This window comes from Enhydra lutris, unplaced genomic scaffold (genome assembly GCF_002288905.1).
Source record: "Enhydra lutris kenyoni isolate GAN:26980312 unplaced genomic scaffold, ASM228890v2 scaffoldscaffold29, whole genome shotgun sequence".
Classification (NCBI taxonomy): domain Eukaryota; kingdom Metazoa; phylum Chordata; class Mammalia; order Carnivora; family Mustelidae; genus Enhydra; species Enhydra lutris.
Window position 1 is genome coordinate 1,379,480 of NW_019154113.1, and position 23,942 is coordinate 1,403,421.

The following is a 23,942-nucleotide window of genomic DNA, read 5'->3' on the forward strand; positions in this document are numbered from 1 at the left end:
CTGGGGAAGGTATGTGCTATGGTGAGTGCTGTGAAGTGTGTAAACCTGGCAATTCACAGACCTGTACCCCTGGGGCTAATAATATGTTATATGTTAATAAAAATTTAAAAATTTAAATTAAAAAAAATTGAAAAAAAAACCCTAGGAGCTAATAAATGGGTACTGTTTTATAAATATATATATTTTAAAAAGTGGCTTTCTACAAGGCTGCTAGTCTCATGTCTTTGCTGGGCTTACCCACAAGGTCCCATTCTCCATTTGGGATATAGCCGCTGATATCTGCCTCTTGCATCTGTAGATCCAAGGACCACCCTCCATAGGACCAGGACCCAAACTTCAGTTTGCACTGCTGCACATCAAAGGGGAACCAGCGCACGTCAATGTAGCAGGAGCTCTTGAATATGCCTATGTGGGCAACAAAACAGTCAGAAAACCGAAATGGAAGGGGACCAAGCCCGGTTTTAAATACCCAGCAGTCTCACACTGCTGGTGGGAATGTGAACTGGTATAGTCATTATGAAAACAGTATGGTGATTCCTAAAAATATTAAAAATAGAACTATTATATGAACCAGTGACCCCACATCTGGGTATATATCCAAAGGAAACAAAATCGCCCTCCGGGAGAGAGAACTGCACCCTCATATTCACCATGTTCACTGCGACATTATTAGCAACAGCTGAGGAATGGAAACAAGCTAGTATTCATCGATGAATGAATAAAAAAAGAAAAAGATTATCAAACCATACACACATGCAAACGCATACACACACACAGTGAAATACTATTCAGCTTAGAATAGATGCAGATCCTGCCATTCGCAGTAACATGGATGAACACGAAGGGCATTTTGCTAATTGAAGTAAGCCAAAGACAATACTCTATGATCTCACTTACATGTGGATTTTGAAGAAAAAAAAAAACAAAAAACAAAAACAAGAACAAAAAACTGATCTCACAGAAACAGTGAGTTCCCAGGGGCTGAGGGAGATGGGGAAATGGACAGGGGCTGGTCAAGAAGTACATTTGAAGGATCCGCGGTACAGCAAGGGGACTCTGGTGGGTAACATTGTGTACTTGAAATGTGCTAAGAGAGCAGATCTTAAACATTCTCATGAAAAAAACAAAACAAAACAAAACCCAGCCCTGTAAGGTGATGGATGTGTTAACTTTGTGGCATCATTTTACAACGCACGTGTATGTTCAGTCATCGTGTCACACACCTCATTACATTCTCATTCGTCAACCGTACTTCAGTAAAGATGGAAGAAAATGAAATAATTATAAGTAAATAAATAAATAAACACAGAGCTATTCTTTGGGTCTCTAACCTCATATGCTGTTCATAATATGTGCTGCCTCTTCTTCGTGGAAAGGGCTGGTGAGTTAAATAATACATTATTTTTGATGTTCATCTTTATGATCGATGCCTCATGTATACGTTGTTCTGGCCTACCTGTGTTCCCTTCAAGAAGTGGAGACGTAGGCTCCTGGGCCTCTAGACTAGGTGTGACCAGAGAGGCCTCCAAACCACAGCTAGACCTGTCCAGAACAAGCTTGGTCTTTTTTGGAAAAAAATCTCTAGAAAGGAAGCTCAGCTGAAGCTTCACAGTCTTAAAATTCACAGACAACGCTGTCATGCTCTGTTGAAGACTCTATTTAAGGATTTCTTTGCAAAGAATTAGAAGTTCTGTAAACTTGCTCCTACCATGTCTATGTACCTTCAAACTCTAATAGGAGAAAAGTAAAGAATGTAAAAATAATCACAGAAAAGTTGATAAAAATGATGAAGGGTTTAGAAGCAGAATATAAAAGGGACGTGTGTGGGACGGAGAAGCAGGGTGGGCATGTCCTGAGGTTAAAAATTGAGGGGAAAAAAAAAAACAAAACAACACACTGGGGGCTCCTGGGTAGCTCAGTTGGTTAAGCATCTGCTCAGGTCATGATCCCAGAGTCCTGGGATCGAGCTCCATTTTGGGCTTCCTGTTCTGTGGGGAGTCGTTTTTCCCTCTCCCTTTGTCCCTCTCCCTGGTCATGCTCCCTCTCTCTCAAATAAATAAATACAATCTTTTAAAAAATTGAGAAAAATACTTGGTTATCTAGAAATGTATGTGGAAGATAATTTTAACTAGTTAAGATCTTAGATTAAGAACAAAGACTGATAGGTTTAAATTGAAGACAGTGCTTGGGCACAAGTAAAAGTTCCCACTGAAAAGAGTGACTTCAGCCTAAGACAAGTTGGAAGTGAATTTTCGGCAGGTTATGAAGATGAAACCAAATAAGCCCCCTTCAGCAATTTATGCCCATGTGCTCCTCCCTGCCCAGAAAAAGGCTTGAAGGCTGTGGAAGGCACAAAGAGCTAACGGTGCCCTCTATTCCTGGGGACAGGGTCAGTGCTCCATACATTTCTGCTAGTAAATTTAAAAAAAGAAAAAATGAATGGAAGAAGGGACTCAGCAGCCTTGCAAGCACAAACCTTCACTCCACAACCAAGCTGGGAAAGGATAAACAATGTCCCATCCTCACAAGTTCCTTTAAGGGCCATGTCCGCTGTTTATAGGAATCCACAGATGCTGCCCTCCCATTAATGGGCGAGACCCCCAAAACCCACACTGTGGGAAATGTAACTCCATAACTGAATTATTCCATTTCCATGAAATGGCCAGAGAGAGAGTATCCCTAGAGATAGAAAGCAGATCAGTGGTGGTCTAGGACTGGCAGTAAGGTGGGGATCAACTGCAGGATGGTAAAAGGGATCTTTTTGGGGTGATAAAAAATAACACTAGATTTTGGTATTGGTTGTACAACTCTGTGAATTTATTAAAAATCACTGAATCGTGTACTTAGAATGGATGACTGTATGATATGTAAATTATATAATAAACCTGTTAAAAATAAAAACATGAAATAGAAAGACAATTTCATAACCAAATCTTTATTTCAAATCGTGCATCCAAAACACTTTTTTTTTTCTTGCCTGTACTTGGTTGCATGAACAGAACAGCATCCCAGACCAGTCCCACATGACCCCAGGGCACAGGCTTGCTGCCCCAGGTCAGAGTGCTCCATTCTGCTCCTGCCAAAGTAGGGGAGTCTCCCACACTCACAGCACAACATGCCCTGTCCTTCCCAGGCTCCTGGGGCCATGAAGGCTGGGACACAGGCACGGAGCCCCAGAGGACTTTGCTGCACACAGGTGGCCTAGGGCTCAGGAATGCTGCTTCTTGTAGCTGAAAATAGCCTCAGCCCTCAAAACAATGTGCAGCACCATATTCTTGTATACTGATGACTACCGGAGATCGTTTTCTAAAATAGCTCTCATAATAGAAACTGCAACTCCCAGGCTGGGGAAAAAAAATGTATGGGTGTGTGATGGAAGACTCATCCCATAGCCTCAGTCCCCCAGGGACCTGCGGTTAGGCAGAAAGTATGCTTGGGCTGGGGGAGGGGTGAAGGAACAGGGGAAGCAGCAAGGAAGCACATGCTTTCAGGTAGAAAACCTGAAAATCTGTGGTTTTTCAGTCTCTACAAACATTATTGGGAGGTATCTGCCTTTGATGGGTTTAATCACTCACACATTCATTTATGAACAAGTGGGCCAGGTGCCTGGTTGATTAGTGGTGGTTCTAAGGTATGTAAACACAGAATCTGCCCACAGGATGCTTGCCTATCATCTGCTAAGGAGGAAGAATGTGTAAGCAACAACTAAGAAGACAAGGCCAGCTTTGCTGTGTGCTGTGAATGAAGGTGTGAGAATGGGGTTTACTGCAGCAGAAAGGCTGTGTGTGTATGTGAGTGTGTGGTATGTATGGTGTGTAGTGTGTATGCAGGGCTTGTGGTTGGTGTGTGGATATGTGTGTGCAGGAAGTAGGTATGTGGGGCATATATGTGGGATGTGTGGTGTGTAATGCATGTGTAGTGTGGGGGGGGATAGTAGATAGTGTGTGGATAAGGTGTGAGTGTGTAGTATATGTATGTGGGAGATATGGTTGGTGTGTGAATGTGTGTGGATTTGTGGGGGGGAGGTATGAGTGTGGGTATATATGTGGGGTGTGGTGTTTGTGTGTGGTGTGTAGTGTAGGTATGTGGGGGATGTGGCTGGTGTGTGGATATGTGAGTGGAGGAGATATGTATGTAGTTGTACATGTGAGGTATGATGTGTGACGTGTTATGTGTGATGTGTGAGGTGTATGTGTGATGTGTTGTGTGGGGGGCTGTGGTTGGTGTGTGAATGTGTGTGGATATGTGTGTGGGGGAGATATGGATGTGGGGTGTATATGTGGGGGTGTGTGCGTGTGATGTATAATGTATGTGTGTGGTGTGTGTGGGAGTGGTAGGTGTGTGCATACGGTATGGTGTGTGTGTGTGTGTGTGTGTGTGTGTATGGTGTGTAATATATGGGGATGGTAGGAATGAGGATACGGTGTGTGTGTGTGTGTTTATGTTGGTGTTGGGGTAGGAGTTGGCTGCAGATTGCCTGGAACAGGAAGTTGAACAGTTGCAGTGTGGGAGATAATCCTGGAAAAGAACATGTAAAAAAAAATCATCCAAAAGATTTTTAAAACTCTGTTAATATCTGCCTCAAAGCATTAAAACCCAGGTTCCCCATGCTCTGTATTATTCAGTGAGCAGCCGAGGGCTCAATGAATGGAGAGAAATGATGGGTTGGTGGGGAAAAAAAATCAATCCCAGGAAGCAGTTAACCAGCAAGTGGCTGCGAGGGAGAGAAGCTCAGTCAGGAACAAGACACTAATGAGCCCCACTTTGAAACCACTTGCTCTTCTATCTAACATGCAAGTTTTTTAATGCACATGCTCAAAAAGCCTGCAAGTCCATCATCTCGCCCCCAGCACCTGGAGAACAGCCCCTGCCGAGATACGCTGTCTGGTGGGAAGGGAAACAGCCAGCTGAAATGGTGGAGGGAAAGGCCGGGGTGCTTGCCTTGCAGACTGTAAGGAGACCTGGAAGTGACCTGATGAGGGAGACTTGCTTTAACTGTGGATTAACTTTAAAGAACACCTGGCACACAATAAGGACATATGACACATTTCGGCAAAGACAGTTTGAGCCATGACCCCAAGACAAAAAAGAGGAAGATGGCATTGTCATGTTCAAGAAATATCTGCAAACACAGGAGGGGTTGGGTGTGAATGAGGCAAAGGATGCCGCACACTCATGTGAGGACCACTGGGACTGGCACCCTGAACTCGCTTAAATTGTCTAACTATAGAAGGACAAAGGAAGTGGGTCTTACCTGGAGGGAGGTACTGGCAATGCCCAGAAGAATTAACTAACACGTTGGTGTGGAATGTGGCATCGAATCGCTCATCAGCACTAGAAACACGAGAAGGATTTCATGAGTCAGCACTGCCAGGTGGTGGATTTCCCGGGGCCCTTAGTTCTGTCCTGACTGCAGCTAGAAAAGCTTAAGAAGTGCTACCCTTTGTACTGGGATCATGCCAACACCATTTGCAGCTGGCCTGGGAGATCTTCTCAGAGCACAGGCTGGTAGTGGCCAATGTCCATCCATGCCACCCATTTCATATACACTCTGATTTTCATATGCACATAAAACAAAGTTTTTAGCAGAAGTTAAACCTGAAGACAATTTCACAGGACATCAGCAGATGAGACGGTCCTATCTATCTTTAGGAAATAAAGAGCGGGTAAAGCATTCTGCTATGGACAGCCCCATGTGGGCAGGGATTCTGACCCACTACCTCCAAAGCTCCAGTTCCCGCCTCCTGAATGCACCCAATGCTTAGCAGGTGTTTAACCAATACATCTTGAGGGACTGAACTGCAGGCACCAGCAGAGCCCAGAGGCATCCTGGGCCCCATGATTAGCGATGACAGGAAGGAGGGCAGGTGAAGAGAGCAGAGATAGGAACAGGTTTCAGACAGGTACACCCCAGGGTCCTCCCTGCCCATGTTCAGAACCTCCTGCAGCCAGAAGTTACCAACTTGAACAAAGACATGAAACAGGAAAAAAGAACAGTTAAAGCCATCAGCCTTTATTATTCACGTCTTGTATCTTCTGTATTCTGATGCTTTCCTGACCCTGAAGGAATTGTCCCCCCTCCACTGCCAAGGTAGCCAGTTCCTAGAGACAGGAGACAACATGCTCACCAGTGCATCTGTCAAATGCAAACCATCTAATCCAGAGCCCATACCCCAGCCCCCTCCTCCAGGTCTCACACTCCGCCCTCTCTCCCTCTGTCCTAATTACCTGAGGGCAAGGTACCAAGCAACTAGCGATAGCCCCTATGACCCAGAACCCACTGACATCCTTCACACCAGCCAAGCCTAACCCTGCTCACCCTGCCTCGCCAGTTCCAGTCCACAGAAACCACAGCAAAGGCTCTTTCCCTCCAAGAAGATGCCATCGATAAAAGGAATAAAAAATTGCTCCTTAAAAAAGTAATATCCTCTCAGAAATTCAAGAGGACATTGCATTTAGTAAAACAAAGAGAAATATGAAAGTTAAAATATGATTTATAAAATAAATTTTTATAAATGGTTGGGAGGTTTGGCTGAGAACAATCAGAGATGAAATGTAGGACAGAGACGAGGAAACCCTCCAGAGCCCAAGACCTGCGGAACTCACTTGACAGATGCTGGAGAGACAAAAAGGCGGGAGACAATTACTCAAGAAATCACACAGAGAAATGCTGGAGCTGAAAGAAACCAGTCAAGCATGAAGGCAAAGGGAGGCACTTTCACAAACGTTAAAGGGCTCAGAGGGCTTGTATCCCACGTGTATTTTCTTGGTCATGGATTTGAGGATGAGCTCTAGGAAAATAAGGGTGAATACTGAAAAAGGAAGGAATAAACTTTTGGACTAAACCTAGGGATCAAGTAAATGTATTTCCATATTGAGCTGTGCAGCAGGCCTAGAAGAGGAGGGATTGGGAGGCCTGTCCAAATTACAGCAAGAGATGAGGGGTCTCAGGAGAGTGAAATAGATTCAGAGCAAGGGAGAAGAGAAATAAGCTGGAAAACACCATGCATTTTATCAAGAACACATTTTTTAAAATTACAGTAAAATATCAACCAGAAACTTCAGGGCGGGGGGAGCTATACAAAAAAGCCAGGGTTAGGGGGCACCTGGGTGGCTCAGTGGTTTAAAGCCTCTGCCTTCGGCTCAGGTCATGGTCTCAGGGTCCTGGGATCAAGCCCCACGTGGGGCTCTCTGCTCAGCAGGGAGCCTGCGCCCCCCGCCCCTCTCTGCCTGCTCGTGATCTCTCTCCCTGTCAAATAAATAAAATCTTAAAAAAAAAAAAAAGCCAGGGTTTGAATATGAAACAAATATGTGATGAGGTGCAGAGGAAGAAGCGGGGAGAGAGACTAAGCTCCTAGTTTTGGGATGAAGAACACTCCTACATCCTTACTGGCAAGCGCGCCCAGGGAGAGAGAGGAGGAGGCCGGCTCAAGGTGCAAATATTCTCTGCTTGACTGTGGTCTGTACCCAACTGTTTCCATGAAACAAATGATAAACAGTGACTGGGCACAGAAAAGCTGAACATGTGGACCATCACAAAATCGCTCTAGCTCAAACCATGATCTTCAAACCGGGTTCTCTGGAACCCTGAGATTTTCTGGGTGTGCTCTGGAGTTTCTGTACATGTAGACATGTAGATTCTGATACTCTCTTTTCCTTGTACTTGATAATACTAATAAAATTCCAAAGACACTCAAAGGACTTTTAGAAAATTCTACCTCTTCAGACTAGACAACAGATGGATTACTACCTGTGGCCCATTTGCCCATTTAACTCCCTTCTGGCTGAAAGTTAAGCTAAAACTTCTCTTGCCATGCCTGTGCATGGATTTGAACCTCTTGCAAATTAGTTACCCGGTAAGATTTCAGTTTTGCACTGCTCTTTTTAAAAATCCACATTTGAGCCTACAGTTCTAGCACAGAACCTGGACCCCACTGCACAGCCCGTTCCCACCACTGCAACAACTTTTTTTTTTTTTTTTTTTTTGGGCTCAGGAGGCACCAACAGAAACCAGGATGGTGGTTGGGGGCGGGGGGTGGGGTGGGGTGGAGGGGAGTCCGCAGTTGGGGAGATAGGGACGCATGACACAGGATGCATAGTTCTGCTTATTTTAAGCTTGGGTTTCTTCTTGTCTGATTTTTATATTTATAACAAAGGCTGTGAGCATCTGTTAGATCAGTGACTTAATTCTAGAGGAAAAAAAAAAAAAAGAATTCCTCCTAGCTCTTCCTCCACACATTTGGATCAATTTAATTGAAGAGACTCTTGAGATCACAAGACAAATGTGTAAAAACAAGATAAAAATTGGTTTCCATTAGCAACAGTTTACCTGTGTGACTCACTGATTTCTAAACACAGTTCAACCAAAACAGAATATTGAGATAAACAGAACTGTAACACTGTTATCGTTATCAATGGTCAAATCTTAATATTCGTTTTGATAGTCTTAGAGTTCTTTGCTATTTTCTACACCAATGATGTAAAAGTAAACTGCTGTAATAACTGTATGCTAATACCACTTTATCTGTTTTGGCCATTAGAACTGGAGATGAGATTTGTTTGCAAAAGGGCTCTCTTGCTAAAAACTGAGGCTGAACAGAGCTCTGTAAAACATGAGTGGCCCCAAGCCACTGCCATGACACAGGGGCGTGACAGTGTCAGTGAAACGTGTCCCGTGGCCCAGCACTAGGTCATGCAGTGATGTGTAATGGGTGCCAGGGGAGAGGGAGCATGAGGTGTGAGATCATACAGCTTTGTAGCCAGCAGACACTGATAACCATGGGAGTAGGGGTGGGTCCACAGGCCTTGGCTCACTCCTCCCTCTGCTCTGGTATGCATGTGAAACTTTCTGTATTAAACAGTTTGAATATATATACTGTTTATGTCCTTAAGACATGATGAACCCTCAGAGTTCTTGACGACTCAGGCACATGGTCGCTTCATTCCCATCGACAGCTCCTCTTTCCAGCTGCCTGCATCCTTGTCCAGCCAGAGGAGGACAGAAAAGCCCTCCATTGGTGTGAGGAGAACTCTGGGTACACCCTCCTACACCAATAGGGCAACAAAGGGCAAAGGGGCTTTGTCACTGAAAAGTGATCATAGAGAGGATGGATATTTAGCCCAATTATTCAGACCCTAATGTCCTTCATGGGGTAGTCAGGAAGAAAGGGCAACTGGACAGGCTTGAAAGGTGGGCATAACTCCAGCAGGTAGAAAGGAAGGTTGGTACATCCCCAGCAGAATGCATGGTCTGATCATATACCTGTAAGTAAACTATACAGAGGGAAGCCCTGTGAAGGTGTGATTTGCCTGGATGCTGGGGTGAGTGAGGTTTGCCCCAATACCTTACCATAGCACTTGCCTTAGCAGGAAGGCTAGCATCAGGGCTTGAGGGCAAACCATGGGTAGCCATGCCTGCAGGGTCCAGGGTTCAATGCTCAGTGAGTTCACTGAAAGCTGTACTTTCAGAAGTCAATGAAGGCACAGGCAGAGATGAACTTGGGGGTCTGGGATTAGATGTCTTCCTGTTCTCCATCCCCCTGGCGCTCTAGTACTGGCTCCTGACCTGGGAAGCAGAGCCTCTGAAGCCAGCTCACTGTAGCCTCCTGCTTAGCTTGCCCTACAGTACAGACCCCTACAGTCTGCAGGAGCTCAGCCTTAAGCCTTAAGCCAGGGAAAAGAAAGTGACCGTGACACTCACAGCATCATCTGTCCCTGGAGTCCAGCTGTCAGTGCCCTGAGAGAGAACAGGGGGGCCAGTCATCAAGGAAGCCCAGAAAGACCAACCCCCAACAAAACTAAACTAAAGACTCTGAATATTAGTAATGCAGAAGGATTAGGGAAAAAATAATCCAGGGTCACCCTGCTGTACCAAAGAGCCCACTAGGTGTGTGAGCTCATGAGGACCTTGATGAATAACTCATGTGAGTCCATCCTGTCCTCTCTGAGCTCACATCGTCCTTCAAAGAGAAACGGAAAAGCAGAAGAGAAGAAAAATGATCTCAAATGTTCTTACCGCAAAATGAAATAATGATTATGTGATGTGCTAGAGGTGTTAGCTAATGCTACAGCAGTAATCTTATTGCAATATACACACGGATCAAATCAACACATCACACACAGTAAACTTGCATATTACATGTCAATTATATCTCAATAAAAAATAATAAAATTAAAATATTGGAATGAAAAAAAGTAAAGGAGGAAGACAGAGAGAGCCAATCTATCTCAAAATACAATGGATTTAAGGTATCATTTATATTAAATCTCTTGCCAAAAAAAAAAAAATGTTGTCAATTACACGATAAAACACCTCTTAAGTAAGGCATACCTAGATGTCAGAGGGGAAAACAGTCTGTTTAAAATAGATGATTTTTGTTTCAAAAGTAATGAGTCCTGTTTCTGGATACCTTGATTTAGTTCTGCCTTTTTATCTAAGATGTTAAGGGTCTACAACCAGTACTGTGGCCAGTCATAGTCCATGAACAAAGTCTTGAGCAGAACTAAAAATTTATGGTCATTTCTACCCATCAGAGATCCCAGCAGGAGGCTTCCAGAGGAATGCATTCAAGATCCTTTCTTTATCCACCAATTTACATGTTAGGTGGCATATAACATGGATGTTATTATAACAATTGAACGTAACATTGGATGGATTATAATAATGTTATGAATAGGATAATGTTAGCACAGTATGTATCAAGTTTCTGAGCTCCCTACTTTGTTCTTTGAACTGTATGACTATCCCCGACCTCGTACAATATTATCTTTGTTTTTAAAGAGAGGAAGAGAAATGGTGAGGGGAAGGGCAGAGAGAGAAGGAAAAAGAATCCCAAGCAGGCTCCATGCTCAGCACAGAGCCTGACTCCAGGCTTGATCTAAAGACCCTGAGATCAAGACCTGAGCCAGAATCAAGGACCGGATGCCCAACTGACTGAGCCACCCTGAACCCCTCATATAATATCATCTTAATCTACAAAATAATGAAAATGTTGGTATTTAGCAGAATAAGTCCCCCAACTATGTTCTTTTGTTAAAACATTGTATTATCTATCCTTGACACTTCCTTCATCATTGTAAATTTTAGGATCCACTTGTCCAGTCCCACAAAGACCTTGCTGAGACTTCAGTTGGAATCACATTAAATTTAGAGAATAGTTTGGGAAAACTGGACATCTCTGTGATACTGAGTTTTCCCAGAATTAAATATGATATAATCCATCCTTTATTTTAGTCTTTTTCGTGTTTGTTTATTAGTAATTCTTGCCATTTGCAGATATTGGAAATAAAACTGGTTAACTTACATTTTCTAATTGTTACAAGGGCAAAGAAATACATTCAATATTTTCACACTTGTTTTGTATCCAACATATTTTGTCTGTGTAGTCTCTAAAGAGTTCTTTTTAATGTAAAAAAATAACAGTCTACGAATAATGGTTAATTTAGTTTATTCCTTTCCAATCCCTGATATTTTAGTACTTTGCTTTTATTACTACTTAGATTCATACCATTATTAAGATATATGATGACAATGGGTATCCTTATTTCATTCCCACATACAGAAACTTCTAATGTTTCAGCATTAAATGGGCTTTTGGTAAAGATCTTACATCAACTGAAATCAAGTTTTATTCTATTTCACAAATGGGTATCACACACTGTCAGTTGATTTTTCTCCACTTACCAAGATATGAGGATAAATTATATAAATGGATTTTTCTAAAGTTAAACAAAACTTGTATTTCTAATAGAAAACTAAATTTGATTGGATTTATTTTTAATTATTGCTAGATTTAGTAAGCTAATATTTTGGTTAAAATTTATTGATGTGTGTTCATAAGTGACATTGTATGTTAGGTGGAACTTGCCTATAAAACCCACATTTTGGGGCGCCTGGGTGGCTCAGTGGGTTAAAGCCTCTGCCTTCGGCTCAGGTCATGATCCCAGGGTCCTGGGATCGAGCCCCACATCAGGCTCTCTGCTCAGCGGGGAGCCTGCTTCCTCTTCTCTCTCTGCCTGCCGCTCTGCCTACTTGTGATCTCTGTCAAATAAATAAATAAAATCTTTTAAAAAAATAAATAAAAAATAAAACCCACATTTTCTGCTTTCTTTTTCAAAACGTGTCAATCAAAAGAATGAAAAGGCAAGCTTCAGATGGGGACAAAATATTTGAAGAAGACACAACTGATAAAGACTGTTAGTCTAAAATATACAAATAACTCTTGAAATTCAACAATAAGGATAAAAACAACCTTTTTTTAAAGATTTTATTTATTTATTTGACAGAGAGAGAAAGAGAGATCACAAGTAGGCAGAGAGGCAGGCAGAGAGAGAGGGGGAAGCAGGCTCCCTGCTGAGCAGAGAGCCCAATGCAGGACACAGTCCCAGGACCCTGAGATTATGACCTGAGCCGAAGGCTTAACCCAGTGAGCCACCCAGGCGTCCAAAAACAACCTGATTTAAAAATGAGCCAAAAACCTGAATGACAATTCAGCAAAGACATACAAATACCAAATAAGAATAAGAAAAGATTTTCCACATCATAAGTCATTACGGAAATGCAAATTAAAATGGATTTTGGCCAACCAGCCTAGCCAAAATCGAAAACACTGACAACACCAAATGCTGACAAGGATATGGAGCAGTAAGAACTCTGATTCATTACTGGTGGGAATACAAAATGATACAAACTTTGGAAGACAGCTGGGCAATTTTTTACAAAGCCAAACATACTCTTATCATACAATCCAACAATCACACTCCTTGGTATTTACCCAAAGGAGTCAAAAACTTAGGTACACAAAAATTTGCACATGGATATTTATAGCAGCTTTATCCATAATTCCTAAAATTTGGAAGCCACCAAGATGAACTTCAGTGGGTGACTGGATAAATCAACTCAGATACATCCAGACAATGGAAAATTATTCAGTAGTAAGAAGAAATGAACTAACAAGCCATGAAAAGACATGGAGGAATCATAAATGCTTATTACAAGGTGAAAGAAGCCAATGTAAAAAGGCTGTTTATGTATGATTCCAACTATATGACATTCCAGAAAAGGCAAAACTATGGAGACAGTAAAAAGGTCAATGTTTGCCAGGGATAGAGGTGAGGGAGGGATATATAGATGGAGCAGAACATTTCTAGGGCTGTCAAACTACTCTATATGATGTAACAGTGGCAGATATGTGCTATTACACATTTCTCCAAACCCAGAGAATATACATCAAGAATGAACTATAATGTAAATCATGGGCTTAGGTGATAATGATGTGTCAATGTAGGTTCATCAATTACATCAAATGTCCCGCTCTGATGCGGGGGGGGGGGGTTGTTGTGCATGAGTGGGCACAGGGGATATAGGGAAAAATCTCTCTCTTCCACTCAATTATGCCATGAACCTAAAACTGCTCTAAAAAGTAAAGTCTATTTTTAAGAAATACATGTTGATTCAATCTTATCTATTTTTTTTTCTCTGTTTTTGTCTAGAATCAGCTTCTGTTTTTCCAGAAAAAAATAATTCTGGCTAAATTTCCAAATTTATTGGCATAAAATTATCCATAATAGCCCCACTTGTTTTAAAATGCCTGTCTGAAAAATAAAATAAAATAAAATAAAATACCTGTCCATAGTTATAAACCCTTTTAACTGCTAATTAACATTTGTTTGTATCTTCTTTATTTTCTTGGTAATTATTCTGAGGTATATTCATCTTATTAGTTCTTTTAAAAACCAGCTTATTGGGACACCTAGGTGGTTCAGTCAGTTAAGTGCTTGCCTTTGGCTCCGGTCAGGATACCAAGGTCCTGGGATTGAGCTTCACATCAGGTGTCCTACTCAGCAGGGAGTCTCCCTCTTCCTTTGCCCTTCCCCCACAACTTGTGCCCCCTCTATCTCTCTCTGTCAAATATATAAAATCTTTAAAGAAATAAAATGAATATAATCAGCTTATTCCTTCTTGATTTCTATGTTTCTTATTTAAGGTATTTCTACTCTTTGTTATTCCTTCTTTCTACTTAGTATTTTTCCTAACTTCTTGTGATTGGTGATTAAATCACACATTTTCCTTTTTAAATCTTTTCTAAAGTAATTATTTAAGGCCATGTATTCTCCCTACACACGCAGACACACACACTCAGGCACACAAAGACACACACACACTTACACCAAAGTTTTTATTCATATATGATATTTAGTTCTCCAGATATTTATTTTTCATACCAATTGAGCTACCGGGATGCCCTTGTATTTACCTGAATTTCTAACCAACTGCTTTGCTTACCATTCCTTCTCAAAACTTGTTCCTAAATGTTCATTCTGACAGTTTCTTTAATAGTAGTATTTCTGGTCATTTCCCCTTCATGGGAAACTCTTTTTGTCTTTGTTTTCCTGAAGATGTAAGGATGTCTAATTTGCCCCTAAAAAATGGTTTGGCCGGGAAAAGAATTCTAAGTTGATAATTATTTTCTTTCAGTATTTAGAAAATACTTTCTCTTTTTTTCCCCCTAGCTTCTACTGTGGCTTCTAAAAGGTTCGCAGGCAGTCTAATTCTCAGCTCTTCATTAAGAAGCTGCCCTTTCTGTCTTCCCTTGTTCCCAGGATCTCCTCAGCTTCGGGTGTTCTGCAGCCTTTAGCACAGTATGCCTAGGGGCTCATTTCTTACTATCCACCTTTCCTTAGGCTTGTTGTATGTCCTGAAGCTGAGGATTTATGTTTTTCATCAATATTATTAAATTTTCAGCTATTCTTTCGGAATATGGCTTCTGTTAAAAAAAAAAAAAAAAGATGTATTTCAGTGTAAAATCTCATCCTCTCTAACACAGTTCTGAGTTAGCCTGTACGGTGTTCGAGCTATTTTGCAGTTCTTTGTAAGCCGTAAGCAACTGATAGATGTATACATTATATGTTGTCTGGTACTGATTTAACTGACAGTGACTTGACTTTCTGTGCCCTGTAGGAAAACAAGTTTTGTGTCCACCTCTAATTTATCTCAACATTCCCAGTCCATATAAATTTGTCCTGATTTGACTTCTCCTTTGAACTGGCTCTAACATCTGCCTGGTTTCCTTGTGTTTTATGAGTAAAATAAATTCTTTAACATGTGTTCACTTTTTATATCTTTTTTTTTAAGATTATTTATTTATTTATTTGACAGACAGAAATCAGAAGTAGGCAGAGAGGCAGGCAGAGAGGAGGAAGCAGGCTCCCTGCTGAGCAGAGAGTCCGATGCGGGGCTCGATCCCAGGACCCTGGGATCATGACCTGAGCCGAAAGCAGAGGCTTTAACCCACTGAGCCACCCAGGTGCCCCTCACTTTTTATATCTGTTTACAAGTCACAATTTTATCTTTCTTATGTAAATAATCTTTGAACACTTATCCCACATTCTTTCTATTATTTCCTTCTATTGTACTAGCAAACATGTGTGGGAATACTAATCCTACATATGAGAGGAACCCATACTCCAGGTCTTGCAGGATTAAGTACATGGTGTCTCCTGGGTGGATTCATGCTTCCATATCTGTTTTCCACGTAACCTCAGACACACTGTACTTTATTATGACTATGATCAATTAGTCCTATTTTTCCCTATTGGAAAATAGGAATAATAATAGTACCTTCCTCATAAGGTTGTTAGTCTATATGAAACTTCGGCACCAGGACCTGGCACAGAAAAGCATCATAGAAGTATTAGAAATTTTTGCAACTGTTCACTATTCTTTCATATTTTCATCTATTTAGCTCACTGTGATTCATCTGGGAAATAGCTTTTTCTTCAACTGTGCCTCATTTGATAATCAATGTCTCCACCGAGTTTTTCATTTTGATGGCTAAATTTCTCAATCTATTAGTTTTACTTGACTTTTAAAAGGTGCTTTCTAGGAATGCCTGGGTGGCTCAGTCGGTTAAGCGTCTGCCTTTGGCTTAGGTCATGATCCCAAGGTCTTGGGATTAAGTCCTGCAACAGGTTCCTTGCTCAGGGGGGAGCCTGCTTCTCCCTCTGTCTGCTGCTCCCCCTGCTCGTGCTTACGCTCTCTCACTCTCTCTCTCTGACAAATGAATAAATAAAATCTTTAAAATAAATAAATAAATGGTGCTTTTTAGAGGGTGTGCTGCTCTTTTCTTGTGTTTTCAATTCTTAATCATGTTTAATTACCTTAAAATTATTTGTTAGTTTCTATGACCTAAGATTTAGATCTAAATCTGTTGTTTGCCATGTTTACTCTTTGCTCCAAGTGAGCTGTTTCTTTATAAATTTTATAATATTAATTTTCAACTCATCTTCAGCAGGGGGCGTGTGTGTGTCTGTGTGTGTGCGTGCATGTGCACATCTTACCTTCCCTACTGCTTTATTTCTGGTAGAGTCTTTGTACCATTTTCTGTAAGAACTAGAGCTCAGGAGGCATCAATGCAGCAACAGTGCTGGTGGGAGAGGAGGCTGGGAATGTGAGGGGACAGTGGGGAAAAAAGAGTCCTGTGGCTTTCTCCTCATGCCTCCCACTCCAGACATTTATCTATTTGTGCCTTGTACTATTTGTTAGCCTGCACAAAACTCTTGGCTCAAGTGCAGATTTCCCACCCACAGAGCTTGAACAGGGCATGTTAAAGCGTTTTGCTGGGAAAGACCAGAATGAACCTTCAGCCTTTTAGCCCCAGGAGGCAGCACCCCCTAGCACAGCCTAAAACAGGCAAGCTTCTTTTTCATCCTCCTGTGCTGAGAAGCAAATGCTTTTCAGCCCAGTTTCTCACGGAGGGCAGCATTTCCACAGCCAGCCAGCTTTTTCAGTTCCAATCCACCTTGTATGAGGCAAGAGAGCAGAAGCACCACTATCACTCCTGCCTTAGTTTTGTGACACAGAATAGTTCATTGAGCTTTTCCAGGGCTCCATGCGGGAAAGAGAGAGCTGATCTCCATTTTCCTAAGTCTGCTACCTGGGCAGAAAAGAAAGCCTGGGCATTCCTTCTAGCGGTGTTTTAGGTTAGCCCATATAATCGATATGAAGACCTCAATGAAACAAAAAGTAGTTTTTCATTCCTAAACTATGCAACCTACGACGTCCCTTCTGGCTCCAGATGTGGAACAAAGAGAAAAAGAGGAAAAGCTAATCGCCCGTGCCAGTGGACAAAGTATTCTGCCACTGGTATGATTATGTGTTAAAAGACTGTAAATCATAAGCAGAAATTCACAAGTTTGTGTGTGGGGGGGGGGCAGCGTGACTGGAAAACACAATGGTAAATGTAACAAAATCACACTTTGCCCACCTGTGCTGCAGCAATCTCTGTCAGCTTAGGAAATGCCTATGTAAATGGTGGCCCGAGGTCCATGCTGAGGTAACTGGCTAAAAAGTGACCACATTAATTTTTTAAGGGGACTTTCCTTTTCAGACTGAAGATAGTAAAGAACTCCATCAGCATTAATCTGAATGAATATGATGTCTATATAAACTAAGCATATGCTTTCAAAAAATACCACTTGCTATGTATGACATTATATAAAAAAAAAAAAAACCAATAAACTCAATCTTAAGATTTCTTGCCCATAATTAAGTATTTCCACCAAAAAACTGAAACAGATTAATAATTAATTATAAAAATCAAACTTGGTTTAGAGTATGTGGAATATAATACTGGGGGCCTTATTTTCTTTTATTTTTTCCTTTTTTTTTTTTTTTTTAACAAATTATGCAAAGTTTAAGCCAAAGAAGTAAAATAAAAAAAGTTGTTGGGAATGAAGGGTCTTATTTTCTTTATGAGTAAACCACATTGGTATAACAAGCTTGGAAAGAAATTTCACAAAATATAGTAAGAGCATTTAGGAGCCTTAAAATTTCCATATTTTGTCTGGAAAGTTACCTAAAGTTAAAACAATTATAGTCACATATGTTTATTACTATTTTGATAGAATATAGAGCTCAGACTTTCAGTTATAGAAAGACAGAACATTATCTTTTTACTATGGACTGATTTGGGTCCTCCCACCCCAAAATCCACACATTGAATCCCTAAACCCCAGAGTGACTGTATTTGAAGATAGAGCTTAAAGGCTTAAAGGAGGTAAGTAGTTAAATGAAGTCATAAGGATGAGGCCCTAGTCCTACAGGACTGGCAGCCTTATAAGAGGAAGGAGACTTCCCTCTTTCATTTCCCTTCCCTCATACTTTTTATATATGCCATGAGGACATGAGAAGGCAGCAATCTACAAGCCAGGAAGAAAGCTATCAGCAGGAAACACATTGGCTCATTCCTTGATCTTGGACTTCCAGAACTGTGAGAAGTAAAAGTCTCCATTTTTATGTATCCATTAAAATCACTTTGAATGCTTCTTGGGAGGAGCACAGTATATAAATAAATAAGAAATAAACTTTCATGGCTTGAGGATTTAGCTCTCTAAAAATATCTACTTTGGTACAAAAAAGAAAACAAAACAAAACAAAAACAAACACGACATCCAACATATAGTACTTTGTTATGGCAGCTCAAGTTGGCTAATCCATCATTCTCTCTATTAATTATAACTAAAAACTCTGAATATAATATATAAATAAACATAAGGAGAAAAGTGCAGAGAAGAAGGCAGAAGGAATGACATGAGGTCCCTCCATGCTCCATTTGTCTCCCCAAATTCCAAACTGGGTAGTTGAGAAGCACCAATAGGCATAGATCAAAAGAAAAAAAAAAAAAAAGCCCTGAGAAAAGCCTGCTCTATCTAGCCCAGTGACCAGAAGGGTAGCAGAGAGACGGAAAAATTTTAGACAATATCTGGGAATCAGCTAAACACCAAAGAAGAAAATAATATACCATTACCAACCCCACCAGCAACGGCTAAGTGAGGACTCTAGATTTCCAACCAAATTGTATATATCAAGAAAATAATATCCAAAAAAGCAAGAATTACTATGTTATTATGAGATAGAGTAGACACTAGAGGAAAGAAAATTACAAAGGACAGACATAAATATACACATTGATGAGGGTTCAATCCACCAAAAGACACCGTAATCATACGTAATCTTACGTAATCATACATAATCTTTCCCACAAATTGCAGAATATGTGAACCAAAACCAGATAGAAGTGAAAAAAAGGAAGAGACAAACACACAGTTATAGCTGGAGACTTCAACACTCCTCCCTCAACAATGGAAGACAGGACAAATAGACATAAAAATCAGCAAGGATACAACAGAACTTAACACACCCTCAACCAAAAGGACTTAATGGAGAGAAAACCCTTCTCCCAACAACAGTAAAAACACATTCTCTTCATTCATTTTTTTTTAAGATTTTATTTATTCATTTGAGAGAGAGAGAAAGATAGAGAGAACATGAGCAGAGGGAGTGGCAGAGGGAAAAGGAGACTCCCAGATGAGCAGGGAACCTGATGTGGGGATCGATCCCAGGACCCGGAGATCATGACCCGAGTCAAAGTAAGATGCTTAACCATCCCAGCCACCTAGCTGCCCCAACACATTCTTTTCAATACTCTACGGAAGGTATACTAAGACCATATCCTGAGCCATAGGACAAAGCTTGACAGCATTTATCAGAATTGAAACTATATAGAACATAATATGTGCCTTCAACAGAATCAAATTAGAAACAACAGGAAGTGTCTCAAAACACTTGGAATCAAACACCGTATTTCTAAGTAGGCTATGTGCCGAAGAAGAGGTCTAGAGGGAATTCAAAACATACACTGAACTGAATGAAAATTAAAAAAACACATATCAAAATCTGTAAGATGTAGGTAAGAAGTTGACAGGGAAATTTATAGTAGCAAATTGCTTACATTAGAAAAAAGTCTCAAGTCTATAATCTGTGATTACCTCTCAACTAACTAGAAAAAGAAGAGAAAAATAAACTCATACTAAGTAGAGGGAATGGAATAATAAAGATAGGAACAAAAATCAATGAAAGTGAAAAGAGAAAAAAATAGGGAAAATCAATGAAGCAAAATCTACCTCTTTGAAAGGATCAATAAAATTGACAAATCAGTATCAGGAAGGAATCTGAGTATAACACTGCAAGTTCTATAACAATGAAAGGATGATAAGTTGATAAGGGAATACTATAAACAACTTTTCACACATAAATTTGACCATTTAGATGAAATATACCAATTCCTTGGAAATCACAAACTACTAAAAATTTACTACTAAAATTTAGCCAAGAAGAAACTGAACAGCCCTAAAGCTATTTTACAAATTAAATTAATAATTTTAAAAATTCTTAAATGAATTCTCTAGATCCTGACGGTTTTACTTGAGAATTTCATCAAACAATCAAAGAATAATGAATACTAACTCTGTAACTCCCTCCCAGGAAGCAGAGGATGAGAGAATGTCTATCAACTCATTTTAAAAGGTTAATATTCTGAAACTAAAACCACAAAGATAGTACCACCCCACCTCACTACCCCAAAAAAAGGAAAAGAAGAGAAAAAGGAAAAAATATAGCTACAAACTACATTCCCTCATAAATAGACATTAAAAAAGCCCTTAATAAAATATTAGCAAATATAATTCAGCTGCATATTTAAGTAATTGCACATATGACCAAAAGGGGTTTAGTCCATGGGTGCAAAACTGGCTCAGTATTTCAAAACTGATCAGTGGAATCAAGCATATTAAGAGCCTAAACAGCATGATTATACCAATTGGTAGGAAAATAGTGATAACAGTCAACACTTATCCATATTAAAAACTTTCAGAAAACTAAAATAGTAACAAACTTCCTCAGCCTGATAAAGAACATCTAAAGACAAACTAAGCTAGCATTATACTGCATGGTAAAAGGACTGAATGTTTCCCCCCTAAGATCAGGAACAAAGCAAAGACACCTGTTTTCATCACTCTCCTTCAACATAACACTGGAAGTCCTCACTTCGAAAATAAAGGAAATAAAAGGCATAAAGATCAGAAAGAAAGAAAATTGTCCCTATTTGGGTTGACATGACAGTAGAAATCATCTACATGATTACGTAGGAAAAAAATCCCGAGAAGTCTCTTAAAAAAAACAAAAACAAAAACAAAAAACAGCTCTTAGAATACAAGAGGATACAACATCACCTTTAAACAAACAAAAAAACAAAAAAAAATTATGTGTCTAAAAACTAGCAATAAACATATGGAAACTGAAATCACAATACCATTTAGAATCACTAAAATAAATGAAACTCGAATATAAACCTAACAAGACATTCATGGGACTTTTATGCTGAATATTACAAAATGCAGGTGAAAGAAATCACAGAGGATTTAAATAAGAGACACATATCATAATCACGGATTGGATGACTCAACATAGGATGTGAATTCTCCCCAAAATGATCTGTAGGTTTAACAAAATTCCTATCAAAATTCCAGTAAGTTATTTTGTAGACATAGACAAGGTCATTCTCCAATTGATACAGACAGGCAAAGGAATTAAAACAGCTTAAACAATTTTGAAGAAAGAGGAGTGAAGTGGCAGAAAATACTCAATGTTTAAGTCTTACTGTAAAGCTTAATCAAGGAAGACAGTACAGTATCGGTGGAGAGACAGACAAAGAAACTAACAGAACAGAGAACCCAAGTATACACCCACATGAATACAGTAGTTCCCCCAGCCCTTACCCAAGATTTAACTTTCTGTGATTTCAGTTACCCGGAGTCCAGAGGCAAATCATCTTCCTTCTGATGCACTGTAAGAAGGTCAATAGTAGCTTAAGTCGATGTTACAATGCCTACATCATTCACCTCATTTCATCTTATCAGTGAGGCATTTTATTGTCTCCCATCATCACAAGAAGAAGGGTAAGTACAGTACAACAGGGTATTTTGATAGAGAGAGAGACCACATTCACATAACTGTTATTACAATATATTGTTATAATTGTTCTATTTTATTATTATTATTATTGTTAATGTCTTACTGTGCCTAATTGATAAATTGAACTTTATCATAGGTATATATCTATAGGGGAAAAAAAACATATTCAGGGTTCAGTACTACCTGTGGTTTCAGGCATTCAGATCTCCACTGGGGAACTTGGAATATCCCCCATGAATTAGAAGGGACTATAGTACACCCCGCTGATTTTGACAAAAGTGTGACACACAAAGGAGGAATAAAGCCTTTGCAACAAATGGAGCTGGAGCAATTGGAAATCCATAAGCAATAAGATGAACCTCTACCTAAGCTTCACCTATTATTCAATAATTAACTCAAAATGAATTATAGATTTAAATGAAAATCTTAAAACTATAAGGCTTGGGAGAAAATCTTGGGGACTTGGGTCTAAGCTAAGAGTCCTTAGACTTGATACCAAAAACAACCCATTAAAGTAAAATTTGATGAACTAGATTCCAGTAAGTTTTTTAAAAAATGCTCTGTGAAAGACTGTTAAGAACGTGGAAAGACAATCCACAGAATGGCAAAAGCTTTTTTCACATGGCATGTCCAACAAATGACTCCTATTTACAACATACGAAGGACTCTCAAAACTCAACAGTAAAAATTAAATGAATAATAAAAAGCAACAATCCAAATAGAAAGGGAAAAATGCATGAAAAGAAATTTGATTAAGAGAATATACAGATGACAAGTGAATACATGCAGAGATGTTCAGCCTCATTAGCCATTATGGAAATGCAAAGGAAAACCACAATGAGATATCACTACATGCTTATCAGAATAAAAACTAGTAATAACATCAAATCTTGGCAAGGACACAGAGTAACTCAGTCACTCATACACTTCTGGGGGTTAGGGGACTGTAAACAATACCGATACTCTGAAAAAGATTATGGCAATTTCTTGTAAAACCAAATATCCACTTATTATGTAAGCCAACAATGGCATTCTTATTTAATTCATACCAGATAAATGAAAACTTATGTTCACATAAAACCTGTACACAAATGTTCACAGGAGATGCACTTGTAACAGCTAAAGACTTTAAACATCCCAAATGTTCCTCAATGGATAAATGGTTAAACAAACTGTGGTACATTCATACCATTTAGTCCTATCCAGGATAGAAAGATAGACCTCCATGTATACTTTTTAAAAAATTTCTTGTGAACCTATAATTATTTCAAAATGAAGGTAGAATTTTTTTTTTAATTAGAAACTTGGGGTGCCTGGGTGGCTCAGTCATTATGCATCTGCCTTCAGCTCAGGTCATGATCCCAGGGACCTGGGATGAAGCCCCACATCTGGCTCACTGCTCAGCAGAAAGCCTGCTTCTCCCTCTCCCACTCCCCCTGCTTGTATTCCCTCTCTTGCTGCCTCTCTCTGTCAAATGAATAGATAAAATCTTTGAAAAAGTTAGAAACTTACAAAATATCCAACAATGTTCAATAAAATACATCTTCTCAATGGGCTACTATGTCACCATTTAAATGATGATTAGGAAAAGTCCATGGAAACAGAAAATGTCTATGATAACTGAAAAATACAGTCACTATAATCCCATAAAATCATATTAAGCAGATGGACTAAAGAAAGACATAATAAAGTGAAATTTAGCTATTTAGGGAAGGAGGGACAGAAATTAAGCATTTTTACTTTTTCATGGCCATTGATGGTAGTCTTTAAATATGAAGAGGTCCTTCTTTACCTGGCTCTCAATCTGAAGTTAGCTTTCATAATAAATAAGGGTCAACAGTGACAACATAAAAAGTAACAACATCTACTGGAAGGTGAGAAGGTACTGAAACCTTCAAACCCAGATGCTACTGCCACCAATCTTTAGGAAGTCTTTTGGAGGCACCATCCGGAAGACCAGAAAACGGAATTCATACAATGTTCTGCATACCAAGAACATCAAAAGACTATGTTATAATAACACATTTGTTGATTACAAAATAGGTGAGGAATCCTGTAATGATTCACTAAAACTGTCTAGCATTAATGCATCCCTGGGAAAAATGAGAAGCACTCACTAGGTAAGTACCAA

At 39.8% G+C, this 23,942-nt stretch overlaps 1 protein-coding gene across 1 annotated transcript in view; it reads right to left on the reverse strand.

The window, feature by feature from the left end:
* LOC111152691 (cholinergic receptor nicotinic alpha 7 subunit) overlaps nt 1–23,942 on the reverse strand; it is a 110,753-nt gene that overhangs the window by 10,352 nt on the left and 76,459 nt on the right. The window contains 2 exon segments of the mRNA XM_022511263.1: nt 238–405; nt 5,255–5,334. Of these exon segments, the coding sequence (XP_022366971.1) occupies nt 238–405; nt 5,255–5,334 (248 nt within the window).